This window comes from Durio zibethinus, chromosome 24, assembly GCF_047325235.1.
Source record: "Durio zibethinus cultivar Kanyao isolate XHJ-2024 chromosome 24, ASM4732523v1, whole genome shotgun sequence".
In the NCBI taxonomy this organism is placed as follows: domain Eukaryota; kingdom Viridiplantae; phylum Streptophyta; class Magnoliopsida; order Malvales; family Malvaceae; genus Durio; species Durio zibethinus.
Window position 1 is genome coordinate 1,191,361 of NC_143185.1, and position 24,289 is coordinate 1,215,649.

The following is a 24,289-nucleotide window of genomic DNA, read 5'->3' on the forward strand; positions in this document are numbered from 1 at the left end:
AATTTCAATTGCATCTATAGAACAAACTCAACTTCAAAGTAAGATAAAAGATGATTTTTTGAGAAATTCTTTAGTTAACTCATTGAGAAAGAAATTACATAAAAGTTTAATACTTATGTAATAATTGATGATATTAGTATCATAAAAGAACGAAGAGTGCAATTTAAATAATATTTTTATTTTGGGATAATGTTTTATGAGTCTTGAATTATTGTATTTTTTTTAATGTGGTACTTAAAAATTTTTTTTAATTAGATACTTAAATTATATTTTCATGTATTAATTTGCTCTAACTATTAACATTGTTAACTCTAAATGTTGGCAAGGTATTAACATCTAATAAGATGCTAACACGTGAGAAAAAATTTAGTCTGCGTTATATTATTAATGCCATGTCAATATTAAAAGAAATTTTCTAAAAAATTTTAAAAAATTCTTTAAAAATTCTAAAAATTTTTAAAAGCTTCTAATTTTTTTAAAAAAATTAAATATTTAAAAACTATTCAAAAAAAATAAAAATTCAAAATAAAAAAATTTCTAAAATTTTTAGAAACTTGTAAAATTTTCAAAAATTTCAAAAAATTCTTAAAAAAGTCTAAAAATTTCTAAAAAATTTATAAAAATTCTAAAAGAATGTAAAACTTATAAAAGCTAAACTTTTTTTATTTCATTTCTTCCTCCCACTAAATTTTTTTTCTTTCTCAAACAACAAACAACCTGTCATTTTTTTTTTTTTAAATTTCTAAAAAGATTTTAAAATTATTTTAAAAATTATAAAAAATTCAAAAATTTTTTAAAAATTTATTAAATAATTCTTTAAAAATTTTAAAATATTCAAAAACATTCGAAAATAGAAAAGGGACATTATTCCAAAATCTAAAAATTTTTTGAAAAATTCTAAAAAATTATAAAATTATAAAAAATTATAAAAAATTAAAAAAAAACTTAAAAAAATTCAATAAAATTCTAAAAATTCTAAAATTTTTTTTAAAAATTCAAAAAATTCAACTGGTTAAGGAGGAAAACACAAAAATTTGAAAAAGCTCTTAATATTAAAAATTCTCAATCTTTTCCAGCATCATCATCATCGAAGCCCTTTAGCCACCTTTGACACCCAAGGCTAAGACCCCACTTGTCACCAACTTTGATCAACACCATTGCAAGCCACCACCATTCAGCAATCCACCTACTATCCTTAAATCCTGTTCACTGCCCTCCATAGACAAGCCACCACTATTCGGCCTCTTACACCACCAACTGGACCCCAAATAACGCCCTCCCTTCACCACCACAAAACATAGCCTTATCTTGCCCAAAAAAAAAAAAAAATCCACTTAAAAACAAGGATGAGGAGGAAGATAAAGCTTTTTGGTGAAATTTAGGGCAAATCGATGCTGATGAGCAGTGGTAATTGATGTTAGAAACTGGATTGAAGAAGGGCTAGTTGTTTATTGTTTGAAAGAGAAAGGATTTTTTTTTTTGTAGAGTGGGAGAAAAAATGAAATAAAAAAAGTTTAGCTTTTATAGATTATAAATTTTATTTTAGAATTTTTAGAATTTTTTAAAAAAATTCAGAATTTTATAGAATTTTTTAAAATTTTTTTTGAATTTAATTTTTTTTGAATTTTTAAAAATTTTTACTTTTTAGAATTTTTTACATTTTTTTTTAATTTTATAATTCTTAAAGATTTTTAAAATTTTTTTAAAATTTTTCAAAAAGAAGGTCTAGTTTTTTGTTGTTTGAAAGAAAAAGATATATTTTTTTTATGGCGTGGGAGGAAGAAATGAAATTAAAAAAAAAAAGTTTAGCTTTTATAAATTTTGAAATTTTTTTAGAATTAAAAAAAAATAGAATTTTTAGAATTCTTTTAAAATTTTTTAAAATTTTTACAAATTATTTTAGAATTTTTTATTTTTCTAAATTTTTATAAGTTATAAAAATTTTTTAAAATATTTCAAATAGTTTTTAGAATATTTTTATATTTTTTTGAAATATTCTTTTAATACTGATATGATATTGATAATATGACGTTAACTAAATTTTTTAACATATGATAATATCTTATTTGATGTTAATACCATGCCAACGCAAAGGCTTAACGAATTCGTAATTAGTGTAAATTAATACATAAAAATGTAATTTAAGTATCTAATTAAAAAATTTTTTTGTTTCAGTACCCTAAGATATATATAAATATATATATATATATATATATATATATAGGAAGAAGAAGTAACTTTAGCATCTCACTAATATTAAACATAAATTAGTCCATACATTAAAATAATGCATTGCAAGTTAAAGGTCTCACAATAAATCCATACAAACAAAAAGAATACAAGGAGGGACCAAGGACAGCAATAGACACACAATAGGCTTTTACAGATCACATAATACTGAATGTTTTTTTTTTTTTAAATAAACACAAGCACAAAAGAGGTAGAAGCCTATCATTTTTCTTGTTCCCTCCGATAACAGGTCCTCTGCTTCAGCCTTTTATTTATTTTCCCTAGAAATATAAAAGTCAAAGGTTATCCTTTGTATTATCAATTTAAAACACAAGATAAAATTATAATTATACTATCAAGTGATTTGTTTAGAGAAAGTTTGAACAAAAGTAATTCGGAGAGTGTAATAAACAGAAAGAGTACCCGCATTTAATTTCCACGTCTCACACTATCCAGTACAATTTGCCACTTATCGCTAGTATTTTTACCCCGCAACGATCGTCCCAAAGTCTTAGCAGTACGTGGTAAACCTTTACACTTCTTTGCTATTTCCCTTCCAATATGTGCTATTTCCCTTCCAATATCCTCCAAGTTTCTACGCAACTCATTTCCCCTAAAGGCCGATTGACCAAGTATTAACCAGCACACTTCATCAGATAATTCTTTCAAATGAAACAATTGAGAGGATCCCATCCCCGTTGCAACTGATTCTGTACGAGTAGTCACCAAAATCCTACTTCCACACATGCCTTGTTTAAAAACAGCTTCTAGTGGCTCCCAAACTTCATCACGGTGTGTCCACACATCATCTAAAACAAGCAAGAATTTTGCACTTTTGATTTTTTCAGAAATTTTGGTCAGAACATCTTGTAAGGGAATTGGATTTTGGAGGTTGGTAGATGAACCTTTGTCCAGACTTCCTAAAACTGCTTCCGCAATTTTGTTTGGATCAAAACGGTCCGAGACCCACACCCAAATTACATTGTGGAAGTGTGCTTGAACTTGATGATCATTAAAGATCAATTGAGCAAGAGCTGTTTTGCCGATCCCTCCCATCCCTACTAGAGAGATGGTCTGAATGCAGCCTTCTTCACTAGTCCCATTCAACAATTTCTCCACTATCTCCCTTTTAAACTCATCTCGACCATGTAACTTGGACACATCAATAAAAGATGTACTCTCTACTCGTGTATATTGTTCTGTCAAATCATATCTACCATTTTCCTTAACAATCTCATCTAGCCTTTCATTGATTCGTTTTATCTTGTTAGCAATGTCATAATGCATAACAACTTGACAACAAGAAGAAACCCATGAAGTTATGGAAGTTTTCATCCTCTTGGGCATAGAAGCACTTACATCTAACTCAGGATCTGTTTGTGACTGAGAGAGCGCAGTGCTCCACTCATCCAACACCTTCTTCATGTCATCAGACACTCTTTTGAGCTCAACTAACCGAGCTTGCCCATTGTGATCCACAATTTGCCTTTGCTCTGCATCTTCAAGCCAATAGAGGATGGCCTTAAAATTTCTTTCAAGCTTTTCGACTTCTTTCTTAACATCTGTCACCAACTTCAACTCTCACCGCGCATACTCAATAGCGATAGCAGGAAGTTGCTTCAAGATGGAAGAAACAAATGCTATCAACATAGAGAGAGAGAGAGAGAGAGAGAGAGAGAGAGAGAGAGAGATTCAAAAGAAAAAGAGGCGTTGATAATGGTTAAAGGGGACGTAAAGGGGGATGAGATCTGGAATTTCAGGGCACTACAGTGGTGACCGTGGGATTAGGTAGCAAGTGAAAGGGGGGACCACTTCTACAATTGTTGACTGTTGACTTTGACTGGTAACCTGCTGTAAACCAAATGATGAAACTTTTCATATCAACTAAGAGGCAACTGCAAAGATATATATATATTTTTGACAAAATTATCAAATAAGTAAGAAAAATAATTTTCATGCAGTGATTAAAATTTTTTTTATGAAAATAAAATATCCCAAGAGCTTTTTATAATAATAAAATAATAAAAAAAAAATTCTTTGTTACTTAACTTTTTATTTGCCGGTTACCATGACTTTTGACCAAATGGCGAATATACTGAGAACCTTAGAATATGCTTTCTGCAAGTTGCAACATCACATGTACAGCTCACGACCCATCCACCGACAAGGTTGTTTGCATAAGAGGTATTGGTGAGGGACAAGGTTCAAACATTTGAATTTTTACCACTTAATCTTTCCATGCGTGGAATAATTTATTTTTATTACATAACTATAGTTGAAGATTACATACTTGCATTATGAAATCCATGGTCATAAAATAGGGAGGTAAATGAAAAGAAAGATAAAAAAAAAAAGAAAAAAATCCTCAAGGCCAAAATATATTTTTTAAAGTCTTTGGCATTATGCTTGAGTTCTTCCCACCGCATTCTGAATCTAGCTATAAAACACCTTCATGGCACGGTGAGAGGAATTTCCATCGCCCTGCCAAGGGATAAGCTCTCAAAATGGTCAGGCGAATGAGGTTCACAAGACATAAACCTATTAGAACACTACTAATTTGGGGAAATATAGAATTACGAAAGCATGTACTACTACTAATACTACATATATACTAATATTTCTAACAAAAGAGTAAATCAGATGATAAAGAATCTATCAAAAATTCTAGGTTGACGACGTAGAACTCCAAGACAAAATGTTTACATGAAAGTTTGTGATGTTGAATTCAATGATATCACCTCATAACATCAGTTGATCTTTGTGCATGATTACCTGTACTAGGCTGGGATTTGCTTGAGTTGACGCTTGGAAGTTTTGTGATCCAACAAAAACAAATTTCAGTTGGCCTAGACCCTGATCTGTACCAGATTGGATATCATCCAAAGTATGGAGGCCTATCCATTTCTCTCTCTTAACCATGCCAAGCCACTGCAAGTAAGAAAATCATGGAGATCATCTTCTGCGTACAATGTTTTATCTGCAGTGTCAAGTGCCGAAAGCCATGCACTTGGCCTCATTTTAAAGGCACAAACTCATTAGTGAGTCCTGCCAACAAACACTAGGCTTGTCTAATATTATCTGATAAACAATTTTGCAATTTCATTATATGAAATGCTTAAGTTATTTACTTACAATGCCCTCATCAAGGCGGATAGTATAGTTTCCTAAACTCATCATGACTCCAGACAACCTGGTCTTCATCCTCTATCCAAAATGCTTGCTGAGTTTGTCACCCGAACTTAACTCAATTGCTTCCTCAGTTGCATCTGCAGTTCCTTTGCTATATATCCTTCTGGTGTAGTCCCCCAAGCTTGACTCATATAACATCCCATTGTAACAAGGGTAGCCTTCACCTCCTGCCATACAAGAATCATGACATGCCTCAAATGTTTTATAACCTTGATAAGACAAATAGCTTTAATATAAATACAACTAAAAAGAATCTTGACAGTCAAATTATATTCAGAAAGTGAAACAAAGCAAAAAATTTTGACCAGATATCAATTACTCCAAACAGATTCGCAGTACAATTTGAAATTTTGATCAAGTTCAAATAATAAAAATGAAAACAAGGAGAGGAAGAAGAAACCTGAGAAGCTTTTCACTTGAATTAAAAACAAAAAAATACCATCTCCAGAGGTCTAATTCATACCCCAAGGAGGGACTTCACAAGAAGTAGCTGCATAGTGGTGGTAATGGTCAGAGGGTCACCACCATGATCTAGTGCCTGCTCTAGCTTAACTGTTGACCGGTAACCTGCTGTAGACCAAATGATGAAGCTCTTCATATCAACTAAAGGCATAAAACCAGTTAAACAAGATTCTGAAAGCAACTCAAAGATAATTGACGTTGATCCAACCCTCCATAAACTAGAGGATAGGAGGGGAACAAATGTATGTCCTGCTGAGCACCAATAGATCTGTTGTATTGGGTGAGTGATCCTATCAACCTCTTCATCCCCAATTCCTCAATTTAATGGTATTATGGATTTAAGTATAAGTTATGAAAAGTAAATTCAGAATTACATAAAAAAAATTAAAGTTGTAAATTATAAAGTTACAGTTAAAAAAATTAAAGTTGTAAATTATAAAGTTATAGTGATCAGACTATAGATTATTGAACCTTTATAATTCAAGTGTTGTACCCCACAGAAAACTTCCAGAAAATTATGAGGAAAGAATATTACATGACATGCAAACAAATTTCTGTTCCACAAAGATCTCCAAACATTAGTTCACCCTAGGCTACTGTTCCACAGACATTTCTTCACCCCAATAATTTGCCATCAGCTTCTCAATAATATACTTCAATGGAGGAGTGCTTACCCTGCACTTATTTCAGCAAAGCAAGATTTACCTTGCAAGCAGTGGAGCCAATGGCACCTTTCCAAGGAATGGTACTCGCATTTCTGTACACATTTTTGCTGCACCACCACCACTGCTATCAAAGACTTCACTGGCAGCAATGAGATCTAGCATTTCGGGTGCTTTCTCCCTCATATACTCAATAATCTTCTCAGTAAGATCAGTATGTTGACCAGTCTCTGTCATCCTCAAAAACCTGAAATCTGTCAATGGCTGACAAAAGCCACTTGTATTCTCAACAACTCCAAGAACTAATACTCCAACTTTTTGCAGAAACTAACTTCCTTACGCACATCAATCAAAGAGACTTGCTGTAGTGTAGTGACAATGATAGTTCCATCTATTCCGGTAGCCTGAAGGAACTGGACAATTGAGATATGCTCATCAGAGATCCCGGGAAGGGCATCAACAACCAGAAAATCGAGCTCTCCCCAGTATACACCTTTAAGAAATTGCATGATGAGCCCGTTTTTACGTGGTCCTCTCCAAATGACAGCTTCATCAGGGTTGGGGAGCATGAATCCAATTGACATAACCCCAAGGTTGGACTCCACATAAACAGGAGACCAGCCAAGGTTGCTCTGGTGAATGTCTTGACCTTCTAGGCCAAGCATTTTTGGAATGCTTGGACCGCAAATATCAATATCCAGTAGACCCACCTGGAAATCCTTTGCTGCTAGAGCAAATGAGAGTTGGGCAGAGAAAGTGCTCTTGCTAACTCCTCCCTTCCCTGATAAAACCAGTATCTTATACTTGACAGTACCCATTCTTTCTGCAATTGCAACTAAGTCTGCAGAATGTAAAGGATTAAATATTAGTATGTAGTCGATTCATATGACAGATAACATGGTCAAGCTAAGACAGAAGCAAAAGTGCTTGAAGTTTTATAAACCATCATGAATATGTCACACATAAAATAGAAGAGAGGAAAAAGCAAAAAGCAACATCAAAACCAAAATGGAGAGAGGCAAATTACGTAGGCCAGAAGCATTCATCAGTTCTCATTTATGGCATATACGTTCACTGTAAACAGTTGCTCTTTAATATATGAGGTAAAACCTAAGACAATTAACTAATCATCAAACTCATCATTACAACTGCCAAACTTTAGACAGTCAAGGCAATTATATGTGAACTGCCATTGCCCTGCCAAAGGGATAAGCTTCCAAAATGGTCAGGCGAATGAGGTTCACAAAACATAATTCTATTAAAACACTACTAATTTGGGGAAATATAGAATTACCAAGGCAGGTACTACTACTAATACTACATATATACTAATATTTCTAACGTAAGAGTAAATCAAATGATAAAGAATCTATAAAAAATTCTAGGTTGACAACATAGAACTCCAAGACAAAATGTTTACATTAAAGTTTGTGATGTTGAATTCAATGATATCACCTCATAACATCAGTTAATCTTTGTGCATGATTACCTGTACTAGGCTGGGATTTGTTTGAGTTGACGCTTAGAGGTTTTGTGATCCAACAAAAACAAATTTCAGTTGGCCTAGACCCTGATCAGTACATTGGAAATCATCCTAAGTACGAATGCTTATCCATTTCTCTCTCTTAACCATGCCAAGCCACTGCAAGAAAGAAAATCATGGAGATCATCTTCTCTGTACAATGTTTTATCTACAGTGTCAAGTGCCAACAGCTATGCACTCAGCCTCATTGTAAAAGGCACAAACTCAATAGCGATTCCCGCAAACAAACAGTAGGCTTGTCTCGTAGTATCTGATAAACAATTTTGCAAATTCATTATAGGAAATGGAGTAAGTTGAGGACTTCAAATATCCTCATCAAGGCAGAGAGTATAATTTCCTAAAGGGGTATCCTCATTAACACTCCAGACAACCTGGTAGTCATCCTCTAACCAAAATGCCTTTTAGTTTGTCACCCGAACTTAACTCAATTGCTTCCTTAGTTGCATCTGCAGTTCCATCGCTATCGTTCCTTCTGGTGTAGTCCCCCATGATTGACTGATATAACATCCCACTGTCATAAGGGTAGCCTTCACCTCCTGCCATACAAGAATCATGACATGCCTCAAATGTTTATGACCTTGATAAGACAAATAGCTTTAATAAATACAAGTGAAAAGAACCTTGACAGTCAAATTATAATCAGAAAGTGAAACGAAGCATAAAATTTTTTACCAGATACCAATTACTCCAAACAGATTCATAGCACAATTTGAAATTTTGATCAAGTTCCAAAAATAAAAGTGAAAACAAGGAGAGGTAGAGGAAACCTTGGAAGCTTTTCACTTGAATTAAAAACAAAACATACCATCTGCAGAGGTCTACTTCATTCCTGCAGGAAGGACTTCACAAGACGTAGCTGCATCAGTGGTGGTAATGGCCAGAGGATCAGCACCACGATCTAATGCCTGCTCTAGTTTAACTGTTGATTGGTAACCTGCTGTAAACCAAATGATGAAGCTTGAGGGCATAAAACCAGTTAAACCACGATGCATAAACCTGAGGATTGTTGTAGGGGAATAAATGTATGTACTGACGAGCACCAATACATCTGTTTTAGTGGGTGAGTGATCCTATCAACACCTCCATCCCCAATTCCTCAATTTAATGGTATTATGGATTTAAGCATAATTTATGAAAAGGAAATTCAGAATTATATAAAAAAATTAAAGTTGTAATTTGTAAAGTTACAGTGTGCAGACTATAGATTATTGAACTTTTATAACTCAAGTGTTGTACTCCACAGAACTTCCAGAAAATTATGAATGAGGAAAGAATATTACACAACATGCAAACAAATTTCTGTTCCCCAAAGATCTCCAGACAGTAGTTCACCCTAGGCTACTGTTCCACAGACATTTCTTCACACCAATAATTTGCCATCAGCTTCTCAATAATATTCCTCAATGCAGGAGCGCTTACTCTGCACTTCTGTTCAGCAAAGCAAGATTTACCTTATTCAGCTGCCTTGCAAAGCTGTGGACCCAATGGCACCTTTCTGAGGAATGGTACTCCCATTTTTGTACACAGTTTTGCTGCACCACCACCACTGCTATCAAAGACTTCACTGGCAGCAATGAGATCTAGCATTTCTTGTGCTTTCTCCCTCATATACTTAATAACCTTCTCAGGGAGATCAGTATGTTCACCCGTCTCTGTCATCCTCAAAAACCTGAAATCTGTCAATGGCTGACAAAAGCCACTCATGTTCTCAACAACTCCAAGAACTGATACTCCAACTTTTTTGCAGAAACTAACTTCCTTACGCACATCAATCAAAGAGACATGCTGTGGTGTAGTGACAATGATAGCTCCATCTATTCCAGTAGCCTGAAGGAACTGGACAATTGAGATATGCTCATCAGAGTTCCCTGGTCGGGCATCAACAACCAGAAAATCAAGCTCACCCCAGTATACATCTTTAAGGAATTGCTTGATGAGCCCATTTTTACGTGGTCCTCTCCAAATGACAGCTTCATCAGGGTTAGGGAGCATGAATCCAATTGACGTTACCCCAAGGTTGGACTCCACATAAACAATAGACCAGCCAAGGTTGCTCTGGTGAATGTCTTGACCTTCTAGGCCAAGCATTTTTGGAATGCTTGGACCGCAAATATCAATATCCAGTAGACCCACCTAGAAATTCTTTGCTGCTAGTGCAAATGAGAGTTGGGCAGAGAAAGTGCTCTTGCCAACTCCTCCCTTCCCTGATTAAACCGGTATCTTATGCTTGACAGTACCCATTCTTTCTGCAATTGCAACTAAGTCTGCAGAATGTAATGGATTAAATATTAGTATGTATGTAATCGATTCATATGACAGATAACATGGTCAAGCTAGGACAGAAGCAAAAGAGCTTGAAGTTTTATAAACCATCATGAATATGTGATTAGCCATAAGATAGTCAATAACCCTTTCGTACAACACCCACAATATGCCAGACATAAAATAGAAGAGAGGAAAAAGCAAAAAGCAACATCAAAACAAAAATGGAGAGAGGCAAATTGCGTAGGCCAAAAGCATTCATCAGTTCTCATTTATGGCATATACGTTCACTGTAAACAGTTGCTCTTTAATAAATGAGGTAAAACCTAAGACAATTAACTAATCATCAAATGCACCATTACAACTGCCAAACTTTAGACAGTTAAGGCGATTGTATGTGAACTCATTATAAAACTTTAAAAGAAAAAGACGTGGCAAATAGTTAAATGAAATTACAAGGACAGTGAAAACAAAAGACAGCCTTCTTAGTTCAGAAAGAGCCGGGTTACAGGGTGATAATTGGAGACAAAAGTCAAAACCCTCAGATAGATAAGACCCAATGCACTGGCATATGCAACTTACAGCAAATTTCGAAGAGGCAATATACAAAATCATCTTATTTTAGTTTCAGTTTCCTGTAAGAAATGAAAGTCCAGTTAAAGCACTAAGCTATTCGACCCCAAATCAGGAGTAAGCTTCCTAAAACATACAATACTAGAACCTTTGAAGCATTCTCTTATTATTCAAAACATGAGAGCTGCATCTCCATTAATATTTATTAACAAATTCTAGCTCAAATCAATTATGTAACAACCATACTGGTGACATCTCCATCTGCTATTTTCTCCAGTAAAGCTTCATATGCTATTCCTAAGTTGTTAAAACCTCAAAAGAAACCTGAAATTCTATTCTAGTCATAAAAAACAGTTCATGAACAAACCTCAGACCATCACCATGAAAATAATAAATGAAAAAGAAAATATAACGAAAAGATGGGAAAGAGGGAAAGAGCAAATCTGGGTCATGGCCCTTAGGGGGCAGTGGCACAAACTTCTTGATTAGGTTAACCTTGGCACGCATCGGATTTACCCGCGGACTCCGATTGAGGACCAGGACAATCCGAAGAGAAATGAAGAAAATTAATACGAACGCAGAACTAGAAATAACAATTAATCACCAAAACGGAAAAAACATACGTTCATTGGCGCTTTCTGGGATTTCTCCGTTCTCCATGGGCTGATGTTTTTGTTGAAAAAAAGCAATAAGAAAAAGAGAAAGCTTCGAGTTCTAACTATGGCGGCAGCCAAAAAAAGAGTTTTTCGACGTAAATAAGGCAACGACTGTCAACCGTTCTAAATTGCACTGCGAACTTTCATTTTTTTTTTTTCTTTTTAATTGTGTATATTAAACTTTGACTTATGATTTGAATTTGGTTGCTTAAGCATTAATTATTTTTTCAGTTCTTGGGCTTTGGCAGAATGGAAATGTCATTGCCGAAGGATGGATAAAGACCAAATAGACTTATGAAAAAAAGGTCCATTTAGGAGCCTTTCTAGTTGGACCACTAGAAGATCTAAGGACCAAAGAGAAAATAGAAGAGGCCCAACATAAATAGCAACAGTAATTAATTGGAACAATGCCCAAATAAACTCTCAAACTTTACTCCAAAACGTATTTTATTGCATGAAATTAAAGTTATAAACTTGATTTTATTATAATTAGAACCTTAATGATATAAAATATGTAATTTTTTGTTTAAAAATTTTTAATTGGATGTTTTAATTTATAAAAAATACTTATTTAGATTCATTTAGATGAGTCGAATGATAAATATTTAAAAGAATAATATTTTAAAATTCTATCAATTTGACATTATTCATCTAATTTTAAGATATAACCAGTATAATAGCAATAAAATAAAAAAATTTACAGTCTTAATTTTATGTAACAAAAGATAGAAGGTTTATTTGCATTTTTAAATAAAGTATGAGAGTTTATTTAGATATTAAGCCTAATTAATTTAATGAGCATTCGAGTATTTAATTCAGTGATTAATGTGTATGAATTTTTACTAAAAATTCTTATAATCACTTTTTCCAATTTATAAAAAATCATTACATTTTACATCCATAATATGATCCAAAGGAGAACATTTAATTGTCTATATATATATATATATATATTCAAGTCAATCTAATATCATTATTATATCTATCAAGATATAAATATTTTTTATAATTACCCAACAAAAAGGTAAACATTTTCAATCAACTTAATTTTAACAGATGATCTTCTTGAATAAAACATAAAATTTATCAATTGAATTAACAAAATATTAATCGTAAAAAAAAAAAAAAACACTTTAACTAAGTAAGTGAATCCCTTCTTACATATATATATATATATATTTATTTATTTATTTATGTGTCTGTATGATGATTATACAAATACGACTTGGATCGGATTAGTTGACTATATTCACCTTTGTTCCCATATTGCATAACATGAAAACCAAGATTAGACGCAGTTAATGGCAAATTAGGACTAGCAAATGATTGCTGGCATGAACAACGAAGATTAAAGCATTATTTTGGCCAAGAAAATATATAGTCTACAGGTCAGAAACCAAAGACAAAAGAGAAAAGTGCAAAGTCTCTGAGTAATCATTCATTACATAAGGAATTAAGGTGAACTTTCTTAGGTTGTCGTTTTGACATCAAGGAAAATCCATCGGTCGACATGTTGGTTGCAAAAGGAAAGAACAATGAATGAAGAATAAGAGCTCCCGTTGATCAGCTCAGATTACTGCTATCCTCCAAGCTTTGCAACAAGATCCTACGAAAATAATGGTTTACTCCAGATGCATCATGTACGACGAACATGTAGCATTGTTGCCCTGGCTACTGCAGAGCAGATACCATCCAGATTCCAGACCATTGTTCTTTGTTCTGCTTGCCAATATTGCTTCTCCTCATTCACAAGGATTGGATGAAGGACAAAGCAATGACACAGACAGAAAGCATTCTGAACACTTGCTTCATGTCCTCCCACCCAAAAAAACAGCCCACCTTAAGAAATATTTATTCAACAGAATCTGTGATTCGATATACCCAGTAATTCTTTTATTTTTGTTTTTGTTTTACCTTCTTTTTCTTTTCCTTTTCCATTTTTGTTCTTTTTTTCACCAGCTTATCTGTCTTCAGCATCTCATTCTCGTTCCTGCCAACCAACCTCGATTCTTCACAAGAACAAAAGAAGTGACATCAATTCTTCACTGCATGAACCAACAAAGCAGGAAATAACATTAAGGTAGCAATGTGAAGCTGCAGAAGGTGCATGGATCATGTTAAACTTCATTACTAGGGAATCTATGCACGTATTCAACAGCCACCCGCTAGGTTGTGCAGATGTCTTGTCCAGAGCCTGCAGCCAAAGGGAATAGAATGTCTTCTAAGCTAGCCATAAAAGCAGAACTGATACCTCGTCTCTTGATGAAAGACGGTGTGCTTAGAAGAGGAGGCACCCATTACTTCTGGCTTTTCTTCACGATTAAGGATTTGCTTCCAACAATTAAAACAAAGCAAATCTAGAGCAAATGTTTCCTCATAATCACAATCCTTAAAACAGCACCCACAACAAATACAGCGTGCAATGCAGAGAATGCAAGACCTGCACAACTGAGCAGCATGATGTGTTCTTCTGCAAGTCTCTGATGGGCAATCATAAACTTGTTTCAGTTTTTGACATCTGGGGCAAACCTCAATGTCAATGGCCCTATCATCATCACACATGAGATGCAACTGCCCCTGACGAAAAAATTGTGGTTTTTGTGCTCCCAATTGCATTGGTTTATCTGCACCAAGCAAGAACTTCAACTCTTTGAACTGCTCCTCCGTTGCACCAAAGCGTCCTCGTATTCTTAAGTACTTTATTCCCGGGAACCCAGCAGACCTGAAGGCTCTTAAATTGGACAAAATGCCCTCAACGCTGAGTCTTGTACATTCTGGCACACTTAGCTGCATCCAAAAGGTGCAAATTTGTTAACTTGCTTTGACTTAAGAGAGAAGAAAAACCGTGTCAAATCCAGCTTCAATAAATTCTAGTAAGCTCTGAAGCTTCAAGGAGATTAACATATGGCCTTTTCGACAACAATCAATTTCAATAAATGACCAGTGAAAAATTTTTGAAACTAAAATAGAAAATTTTGTGGTGGCAAGAGCAGCATAGCACCACAATTACCAGAATCTTATCACCCATTGAAATCCTAAAGTGCCTTTGAATTTTACGAAGACCACTCTATAAAATACTTTTATCCAGTGAATGCTATAAAAAAAGACAAGGAACAATCCATGTGTTAGTTGATCAACTTGTGGAATTCCAAAACCTTTATTCTTGGCATAACTTTTGTAAAATGAAAAAGCATTTTCAACGGAATCAAACTCCATACCAACTTTAGGATCTTGACCGATGTTCTCATTACATTCAGGAGCTAAGTTACCAATCACATTCCCATGATCAAAATTTGCATCATAAGCTGCTACATTCTAACTCACACTTTGACCAACATCAATTGAATCTAAGCTAAGATCCATTTTCATATACCTAGCATTGCATAAAATGAAAATGATAAATCATAATATTTCTATTGATTTATGTTGAATATTAATACATTTTTATTATTATACAAAAAAGAAAAGAAACTTATAAATCCTAAATTTTTACACTATATGTAAATGCATAATAATTTTACATGAATGGTGTTTAATTTGTAATAATTTACATGTATACACACATATTATATTATATTTTATATATATATATATATATATATGGATTTAAATAAAAAAAATCATGTGAATCATAATAAATAGAAATGAAAATTTGAAGAAACAATATTTTCTTACCTTGTATCCAAGTTTCCACTTTGACAAGAAAGAGTGAATCAGAAACGATAAAAAAAAAAAACGAAAAAGGACGAGATTTTTCATTTCTATTGTTTCCCACTATCAGGAGCTTTCCATCTTTTTTTCGTTAGTTAGCTGATGTTGTATTTTTAAAAGCTTACAAGCGAAGCTACTCAAATTTGTCTTTCTAGTGGTCAATTATCCCAAATTTTTTATATAGGAAGTCAAAATAACTTTTAATAGCAAGTAACCGATTTTTTTTATAAAGTAAAGTGACGTGGCTAATTTATATTTCGAGTATGAAAAAATGAGGATTGAAACGTGTGTCGCTAGCATTCCTTATGTATGTTGCTTCGGAAAAGTCACGGTCAAAATAATTTACATCTAACACTCAACTGCAACTTGATAGATTGAGAGAAGGAGAGATTTGAAGTGAATAACAGAAGCCAATATTCAACTTTTGAGTAATGTTTTCTTCAACATGGGAATATATAACAAAGGAAAAAAGTCTTTGTTTATTAGTATTACTATTCGTTTTCTTTGCAGCATTAGTTGGTAGCACATCGTCGTTTGATGCAATGCCATGCTATTCGTTATTTTCCTGTGACGTTTTATTAATAAGTAAAATTTAAAATTATTAATTTGTTTAAAATAAATATTAATAAATTTATTTAACTTTAATTAATTAACGAAAATAATTTATCTTTAAGATTTCATTACTTTTAATTTTATTCATTAATAAAAATCATCTTAAGATTGATTAACTATAATTAACTGTAGATAATACTTATACATTATCATAACATAAAATATAAATTCTTTTTTGAAACAAACAAATTGTACGCAATATCTCAATCTCATATTAAAAGATTTTGTGAATCTGTTATAATATGTAAATAGATGCTTAAATTTAAATCTATGATATATTTTTTAAGAGATAAAATTATGAGATTTTTAAATTAAAATAGATAATATTTTGTAAGTTAGATACGAATATCTAAATTGCATTCATCCAAAATTTTAAGTTTACATATTTTTTAGTTAAAGAAGGGGAGTGTTCAGCTAATCCAACCAAGTTAGGCTATATTTTTGGTCATCACAAGGCCTTTTTTAATGTTATCATATATGAGCAAGCAAATATGAAATCAATTGGGATTTCTTTTACGAAATTAGTTGTTGATTTTATCATAATATGTTCATAGTATCATTGATTTAGACGTTAATTCAGCTTGATTATGGTCATTAATTTTAGGATTGATATAGAGACATTTTCATGTATGCTAAAAAAATAATAATAAAGGAATATAGAACACTTGTCCCGGACTACAAAGGAACAAGTCTTTGTTTATTAGCACAAAATGCAAAAGGAATTATATTTTTCATAGCTTTGTAGGGATATCAATTTTATGCATATTTAATGAGAAATTTAATTTTTTATTTGAATAAAGATAGAGATAAGTATTATATTATAAGTATATGAATGATGATGGATATGATTTTAAATTTTTATAAGGTATGAAAATGAGGAAAAATAATATAGTATTCATTTCATACTCGTGCCCTATATATATTTATATATATTTAGTAAATAAAATTTTTTATTAAATAATATAAATTATTATTTTAGATTAATTAGAATTAATATATTTTATTGAAAAAATATATGTTAATAATAAATTATCTAAATATACAAGATAAAAATAAAAAATATTAAAAAAATAAATTTTAGATTTTAAAATTTTAAAATTACATATGTAAGAATTATTTATACCTCTTAAATAACCATAAAAATAAAGATAAAAATAAATTTAAAATATTTGTTGGAGACCGACAAAGGAATGAATATAATATCAAAATCCGAGGATAAGGATGAAAAACAATTAATCTTATCCATATCCTATCCACTTTATAGCTCGAGAATAACAAAGTAATAATTCTTTATTTATTAGGATAAAAAATAATTGGAGTATTAGTTGGCTTTGTTTAATACTACTACGTCTATTTGTTTTGTTTTTTTTTTTTTTACAGTAGAGTAGGTAAGACTTCATGTTTTCTTTTACGAAACGTTTGGTTTGGGTTTCATAATTAGATTTTTTTTAGTTTGATTTATAGAACGTGATTTTTGAAAAATTTTAAAAGATTTTTAATAATATATAAAAAAGAAAAAACAAGAGAATAAAAAATTCTTCTTTTCCTATTTTCTTTTTTATTTAGATTTTGAAGAAAAAATGAAAAATTTTTTTCATTTATCCTCACTCAATTATATTTTCAGACAAAATTATTTATTTTAAAAATGTAATAATTTTTTTTATAAACTATTATAAAAATAATTTTTTAACATATTTTAAACAAAAATCATGTGTAAACCTATATCCAATTTACGAAATATTATTTATTTTGATCTAAATATTTTATAATTTTATCTAATAAAAAATATCTTACAAATTTAAATTAAATTTCTACATATATATTATAATAAATTTTTAGAATATCTCAATATTATATATGTAATAAATCTTTAAAATATCTCAATATAAAATTGGGATCTCACATCATAATTTTTAAATTAGAAATATGACCTTTGTTATATTTTCAACAAAAACTATGCTTTTAATATCGGGTGTTATTCACGTGATATTTTCAATGAACACAACGTGTTATTTTCAACGAACACAAAGGTTATCCTTTGTACCATCAATTAAAAACACAAGATAAAATTATAAATATACTATCAAGTTTCTTGTATGGAGAAAGTATGAACAAAAGTAATTTGGAGAGACTAATAGATACCGGCAGCTATTCAACAGTATTTGTAAGCTAGGAGTTGGGTTTAAAGCTTCAATAAAGTCTTCCCCAAGAAGACTCAGTCCACGCCTTTCATAGTCTATAACCAGCTGGTCGAGATGTATCGTTTTGTGAAGTTTGGCTCTCTTAGCCTCTTCCACATCTACCACATTTCCTACCAGTTTTATCACAAGAGTTCCACGAAGGAGGTCCAAGTTTTCCAAATCTCCCACACTGAATTCTTTAGCTGCCTCATTGCCATCTCCTCTAGCTATGATTAGGTGTAATTCCCTGAGAGAAGTTAATCTCCCAAACCCTTTTGGGTAATATTGTAGCCTAAAACAATCCCCAGAATAAAAATACCTCGGGTTGATTAATTTCCCCATACCATCGGGTAGTTTCTCTATACCAATACAACAAGAGAGATTCAAGTATTGCAAATTATGCAATTCACACACTACTTCAGGCAATTCTTTTAAAGTCGCACATCCAAACAAATTAAGGTATCTCAAATGACTTAATTTACCTATTTCATTTGGAATTTCTTCTACTAATACACCACCAGTGAAATCCCCCGTCGACTCCAATAATCTTAGACATTCGCTACCTTGAAGAAGGCTTGCAAGGCTTCACCAGTTACTTCATACCGTTGACCATCAACTACTAGGCTCCGTAGTTTCTCTATGCCTTTTATAGATAGTGGATCTTAACCTGTCCACTCATTGCTCTTTGTGAAATCAATACCAACAATGAGACTGGAAGATTCAAGACCAGCATTAGCAAGAGCCTCCGTCACCTGTAATCAAATGATTCATGTCACCTTTCCTTCATCAACTTGACCAACAACAGTACAAAATAAACTACTGAATTGTTGCTGGGGAAAAGGAAAAAGCATAAATATATAAAAACTTATAATAAAAAGAAATCAATGAAGATATTAACCTGATCTAAGGAGTTGTAATTGTCTGCAATTCTTGAATACCTACTGTCTAGCGTCTTTTTATCGCTGCCATGGTCTTGTGAATGTGGATAATACTGCAGCTCTTGTTGAGAAAGTGGATAATACTGTGGGGAGGCATAGCTATGCTGAGGTGTCACGGACCTAAGGGGGAGTCCTAAATCCCACATCGAACATAATAGGAAGATCACTGGGGTATAAAAGGGTTCACACCATCTCCGCTTTGTGAGGAGCCCTTTGTAGGACAAAACCGTGAGGTCAGAGGGCCAAAGCGGACAATACCTCACAAGGGTGTGAACCGTGGCGGTCAGGCTGATTCAGGACGCTGGAAGGGTGAATGCCCGGGTCCCGGAGCCGCGCGGGTTCGGAGCTTAAGTCTCGACCCGTGACAGAGGCACGTAACTCTGGCTTTCTTGACCATATGACTACTGAGGATACCCATAATGAGAATCCCCTGTAGATGAATTCTGCCTCCAACTCCCCTCCCTTGAACTACTACCTCCCATCAACTCAAATAAAAACTGTTTCCTTCCTCCGCAAATCAATCAAAATCAACAACTACAGGCCAAATACAAGAATGCCTGAAAACAAAAACCCCTGATATAAACGCAGACAACAACTACAACAAGAAAAAACCACTAAAGAATGACAATTAAGGAATGAAATCTCCAAACAACTTCCTGAAATCTTTTCCCACTATATGGATACAGCAGACGATACCTATCAAAACCAAAACAAAACAAGCAGATGATTTTTATCTAGTCTTCTCTCCTCTAGAATGCAATACAGACGCCACCAAACTAATAAAAAATTAAAAACCCACCAAAGCAAGCATTCAGAATATACATGATGAAGCAAGAAAATTAAAACATGAAAGGATTTCTACTATTCAGACTTTCCTAGAAACGTCAAATGTTCCTTCTGTACCAAAAACTCAAGAGACCAATTCACAAACGTAAGCTTCCGCTTCACCATCCTAAGAACAGCCAAAGACGAGCTTTTTACAGCTAAGTATACTTCCAATAATTATTTCCTTGGAACTAATATTACTCTAAAAAATACACCGCCGTTTCATCTCAAAACAAAAAATGAAAAGCCATGAATTCTGAAATAGACCCATTAATCTTGGCGGCTGTCACATTTTCAAGATCTAAAGCGTAAAAGTAAACAAATTTTGAACCTGGGTCAAAAGAGAAATTCCCATACCTTTAATTGAAGTAGGCAAATTTGCAGAGTTGCAGAGCATCAATGGAAGATCTGGGTATCGTTTTTGCTTTTGAATTTTGAGATAAAAGTATTAATAATAACTGAAAAGTACACATTTTTTTTTTTTTTTTTTTTTTTTATGTTTGCTTTAATGGACACCACATGGAAGATGCTCAGTTTGGAAACGATTGGTGTTCTTCTCCGCATACCTTACCACCGATCACATCTCAACTAAACTCGTGTCATGCTGTCTTCATTTATCCTCTTATAGAAAATAAATGTAAAACATTTTTTTTAATCAAATATAGTAATTAGCATAAAATTTTTTATGAATTCACTAAAGCATTCAAGCGTTGAAAAATCTAAAAACAACATCTGAATGCATGAAAGATTCTAGTCAAAACAATAAGAATTAAAGATCTAAAAGTCAAAATTAGTTTGATGGCATCATAGGAAATAACAGGTAAATTGTAACAAAGTTGACAAGTTTTAAAACATTTCATGGAATATTGAAACATTGAAAGTTTTATGAGAGTATTTGTTGGGTTAATGAGAGTATTTGTTGGGTTTAATTTTTTTATCAGTTTCCTGCAATGTCAACGATGCTTTCGTTTAAATATCTGTGAGTTTGAAAATTATTTGTAACCAAGGCTTGATTGGAACTCTTGTGATTTGTATGCATTTATTTATTTTACATATCTATCCTTAACTAATCCTTTTTTTGTATTTAAGTTATATAAAATTTCGCATATTTGAATTTTGATTTTTTTTTTGTCATATATGATTGGTCAAGTGTAAAGTATTTTTTATATATCCATGAACATATAATCCCTATCAAAGAGGAAAGAATGTTAATTTTAAAAAATTTGAGTACTGATCGGTTTATGACAATATGAATGTGATCTTTTTTTTTTTTAAATTTTTTTATGTTGATGAACATAGTTAATTCTCTACAATTGTTGATTGTTTTTGAATGCTTCTCATAATTTTAATTCTTAAATTCAGTTAGAGCAGTTACATTAAATTATAAGATCAATAAGATATGCGGTTAAGTTTTAGTTTTTTTCTAAAACAAATTCTTTTCCTCTTCTTCGTTGATGTAAGGTAAAGTCTGACTGTCATTTGAGATAAATAGGATAATAGGACCAAAGCTCAAGAAGAATTGTCATCATACTGCTTACCGACGAAATTGAAATTTTAAATTTTAAATACAAATTAAAAAATTATCATGTATTTTTTTTTTCATTTTGTAAATATATTTTTTAAAAAATGCCTCAATCTTGAATGACATAACTTTTTTGTCTTAATTTATTTCACTCAATTCAATGAAGCCTCAATTTTAAAATTAATTTTGAATTGTAATCTATTTAAGAGAGGTTAGCAGCTATTAGACTAATTGTGATTATTTATAATTATCCCACATTCTTCAAATAAAAATAAATCTAAAAACTCACATGCATAGTTTTTTCTATCAATTTGTAAATAAATTTATAATTATTTAAAACAATTTGTGACTTTTTTATGATATTATGAAATTTCTTCAAAATATTTTTCTCAATTGATTTTTTTCCCAAACCTTAAATGTAACTTTTTTTTATTTATTGAATATGCATAAACTATAAGTTATATAATTTATTAGATTTTTATATCCATAAATTATAAATTTTACTAAAAATATATATCTGCAAGTTTTAAAATTGAGATAAAAAAAATTAAATAATCTTAATTAAAATAAAATTTAAAATAAAAATAATTGTGAAGAGAAAAAAAAATTGAAATGTGTCTATTAGCTCTCTTTTTTAAGAAAAATTGGAACAAATTTAATTTGAAGAAAAATTGGAAAGAGAAATAGATAGAAAGAGTACCTGATTAACACTTCTCCCACCGATATGTCAAAGGAAGGAGGTAGATTTAAGGCTTGAATGATGTCATTAGGATTTATCTCTCCACGCCTCGTGAAGTATAGAAACAGCCTGTCAAGATGTATCTTGTTGTGAAGTTTGGCTCTCCTAACGTTTTCCACATCTACCACATTTCCCACCAGTTTGATTGTAAGATTTCCACGAAGGAGGTCCAAGTTTTCCAAATCTCCCACACTGAATTCTTTAGCTGCGTCTCTGCCATCTACTCTCGCAATGATTGGGTCCAATTTCCTGAGAGAAGTTAATCTCCCAATCCCTATTGGGTAATATTGTAGACTAGTACAATCCCCAGAATAAAAATACCTCAGGTTGATTAATTTCCCCATACCATCTTGTAGTTTCTCAAGACCGTGACAATAAGCAAGATTCAAGTATTGCAAATTACACAATTCACACACTCCTTCAGGCAATTCTTTTAAAGTAACACAGCGACACAAATTAAGGTATCTCAAATGAATTAATTCACCTATTGCATTTGGAATTTCTTTTACTTCTGCATGTGAAAACGGATCCCAATGCATCCAAAAATCCAATAATCTTAGACATTTCGCTCCCTTGAAGAAGGCTAGCAAGGCTTCACCAGTTACTTCATACTCTTCACCATCAACTACTAGGCTCCGTAGTTTCTCTATGCCTTTTATAGACACAGGAAATTAATCCCCTTTTCCAATCTTTACCTTCAAATGATGACTCTTGTTGGAAGACACATCCATCCTCACATTTTCACTGCTGTCAACCTCCGCTGCCAAAATTTCTTCCCTTGTCAAATATTGAACAAAATCATGTACCATGTCATGCATCTTGCATCTAATTATATTGTCATGTCTGTCTTTTTCAAAATCTTGGAAAAAAGAACAAGATGCTAAGTAGTTGAAGTATTCACCACCTTTTTCTTCTTCCATCCCTGAATTCTCGTTGGAGCTTAGATAACCATGTGCCATCCAATGCTCAATTAATTTAGCTGGCTGAAAAGCAAAATCTTTGGGAAAGATTGCACAATACAATAAGCACGGTCTCATTTGTGAGGGCAAATCATAATAACTTAGCAAGAGAGGTGTGAAAATGTATTCTTGTGCAACATTTAATTTCCATATCTCACTATTCAGTATAATTTGCCACTCATTCCCAGTATTTTTCTCCCGCAACAAGCCTCCCAAAGTCCTAGCAGCAAGTGGTAAACCTTTACACTTCTTTGCTATTTCCCTTCCAATACCCTCCAAGTTTTCACTCAACTCATTTGCCTTTCCCATAAAGGCCAATTGACTAAGTATTAACCAGCACACTTCATCAGATAATCCTTTCAAACGAAACACTTGAGATTGAGAGGATCCCATCCCCGTTGCAACTGATTCTTTACGAGTAGTCACTAAAATCTTACTTCCAGACATGCCTTGTTGAAAAGCAGCTTCTAGTGGCTCCCAATCTTCTTCACGGTCTGTCCACACATCGTCTAAAACAAGCAAGAATTTTGCACTTAAAGAGGAGACCAGCCAAGGTTGCTCTGGTGAATGTCTTGACCTTCGAGGCCAAGCATTTTTGGAATGCTTGGACCGCAAATATCAATAACCAGTAGACCCACCTGGAAATCCTTTGCTGCTAGAGCGAATGAGAGTTGGGCAGAGAAAGTGCTCTTGCCAACTCCTCCCTTCCCTGATAAAGCCAGTATCTTATGCTTGACAGTACCCATTCTTTCTGCAATTGCTACCAAGTTTGCAGAATGTAATGGATTAAATATTAGTATGTCAATAATCGATTCATATGACAGATAACATGGTCAAGCTAAGACAGAAGCAAAAGTGCTTGAAGTTTTATAAACCATCACGAATATGTGTTTAGCCATAAGATAGTCAATAATCCTTTCCTACAACACCCACAATAGGCCACACATAAAATAGAAGAGAGGAAGATGCAAAAAACCAAAATGGAGAGAGGCATATTACATAGGCCAAAAGCATTCATCAGTTCTCATTTATGGCATATATGTTCACCGTAAACAGTTGCTCTTTGATATATGATGTAAAGCCTGAGACAATTAACTAATCATCAAATGCATCTTTACAACTGCCAAACTTTAGACAGTTAAGGCAATTACATTATAAAAATTCAGAAGAAGAAGAAGTAGCAAATAGTTAAAAGAAATTACAAGGACAGTGAAAACACAAGACACC

At 32.6% G+C, this 24,289-nt stretch overlaps 3 protein-coding genes across 14 annotated transcripts in view; 1 reads left to right on the plus strand and 2 right to left on the minus strand.

Moving 5' to 3' along the window:
• Positions 1–24,289, plus strand: part of LOC111316572 (prohibitin-3, mitochondrial-like) — a 98,704-nt gene that overhangs the window by 9,422 nt on the left and 64,993 nt on the right. The gene's annotated exons all lie outside the window — the stretch shown is intronic.
• Positions 2,257–9,540, minus strand: LOC111317325 (putative disease resistance protein RGA3). Of its 8 annotated transcripts, none has more exons than XM_089753550.1 (9): positions 8,891–9,540; positions 8,032–8,621; positions 5,819–7,383; positions 5,362–5,585; positions 5,002–5,157; positions 4,279–4,710; positions 3,998–4,077; positions 2,653–3,846; positions 2,257–2,510 (listed from the first exon to the last, which is right to left on the minus strand). In XM_089753550.1, exon 8 carries the CDS (start codon positions 3,652–3,654, stop codon positions 2,659–2,661), a length of 996 nt encoding a protein of 331 aa, XP_089609676.1. In that variant the 5' UTR covers positions 3,655–3,846; positions 3,998–4,077; positions 4,279–4,710; positions 5,002–5,157; positions 5,362–5,585; positions 5,819–7,383; positions 8,032–8,621; positions 8,891–9,540; the 3' UTR covers positions 2,257–2,510; positions 2,653–2,658. The 8 variants fall into 8 exon arrangements, with proteins under 8 accessions (XP_089609676.1, XP_089609675.1, XP_089609678.1 ...); XM_089753549.1 differs by having other exon boundaries at positions 4,968–5,157; XM_089753552.1 differs by having other exon boundaries at positions 4,933–5,157.
• Positions 17,964–23,802, minus strand: LOC149511786 (putative disease resistance protein RGA1). 5 transcript variants are annotated; one of them, XM_089753561.1, is made up of 4 exons: positions 22,065–23,802; positions 20,200–20,463; positions 19,022–19,574; positions 17,964–18,831 (listed from the first exon to the last, which is right to left on the minus strand). In XM_089753561.1, exon 1 carries the CDS (start codon positions 23,507–23,509, stop codon positions 22,775–22,777), a length of 735 nt encoding a protein of 244 aa, XP_089609687.1. In that variant the 5' UTR covers positions 23,510–23,802; the 3' UTR covers positions 17,964–18,831; positions 19,022–19,574; positions 20,200–20,463; positions 22,065–22,774. The 5 variants fall into 5 exon arrangements, with proteins under 5 accessions (XP_089609687.1, XP_089609686.1, XP_089609684.1 ...); XM_089753560.1 differs by having other exon boundaries at positions 19,018–19,574; XM_089753558.1 differs by having other exon boundaries at positions 18,978–19,574.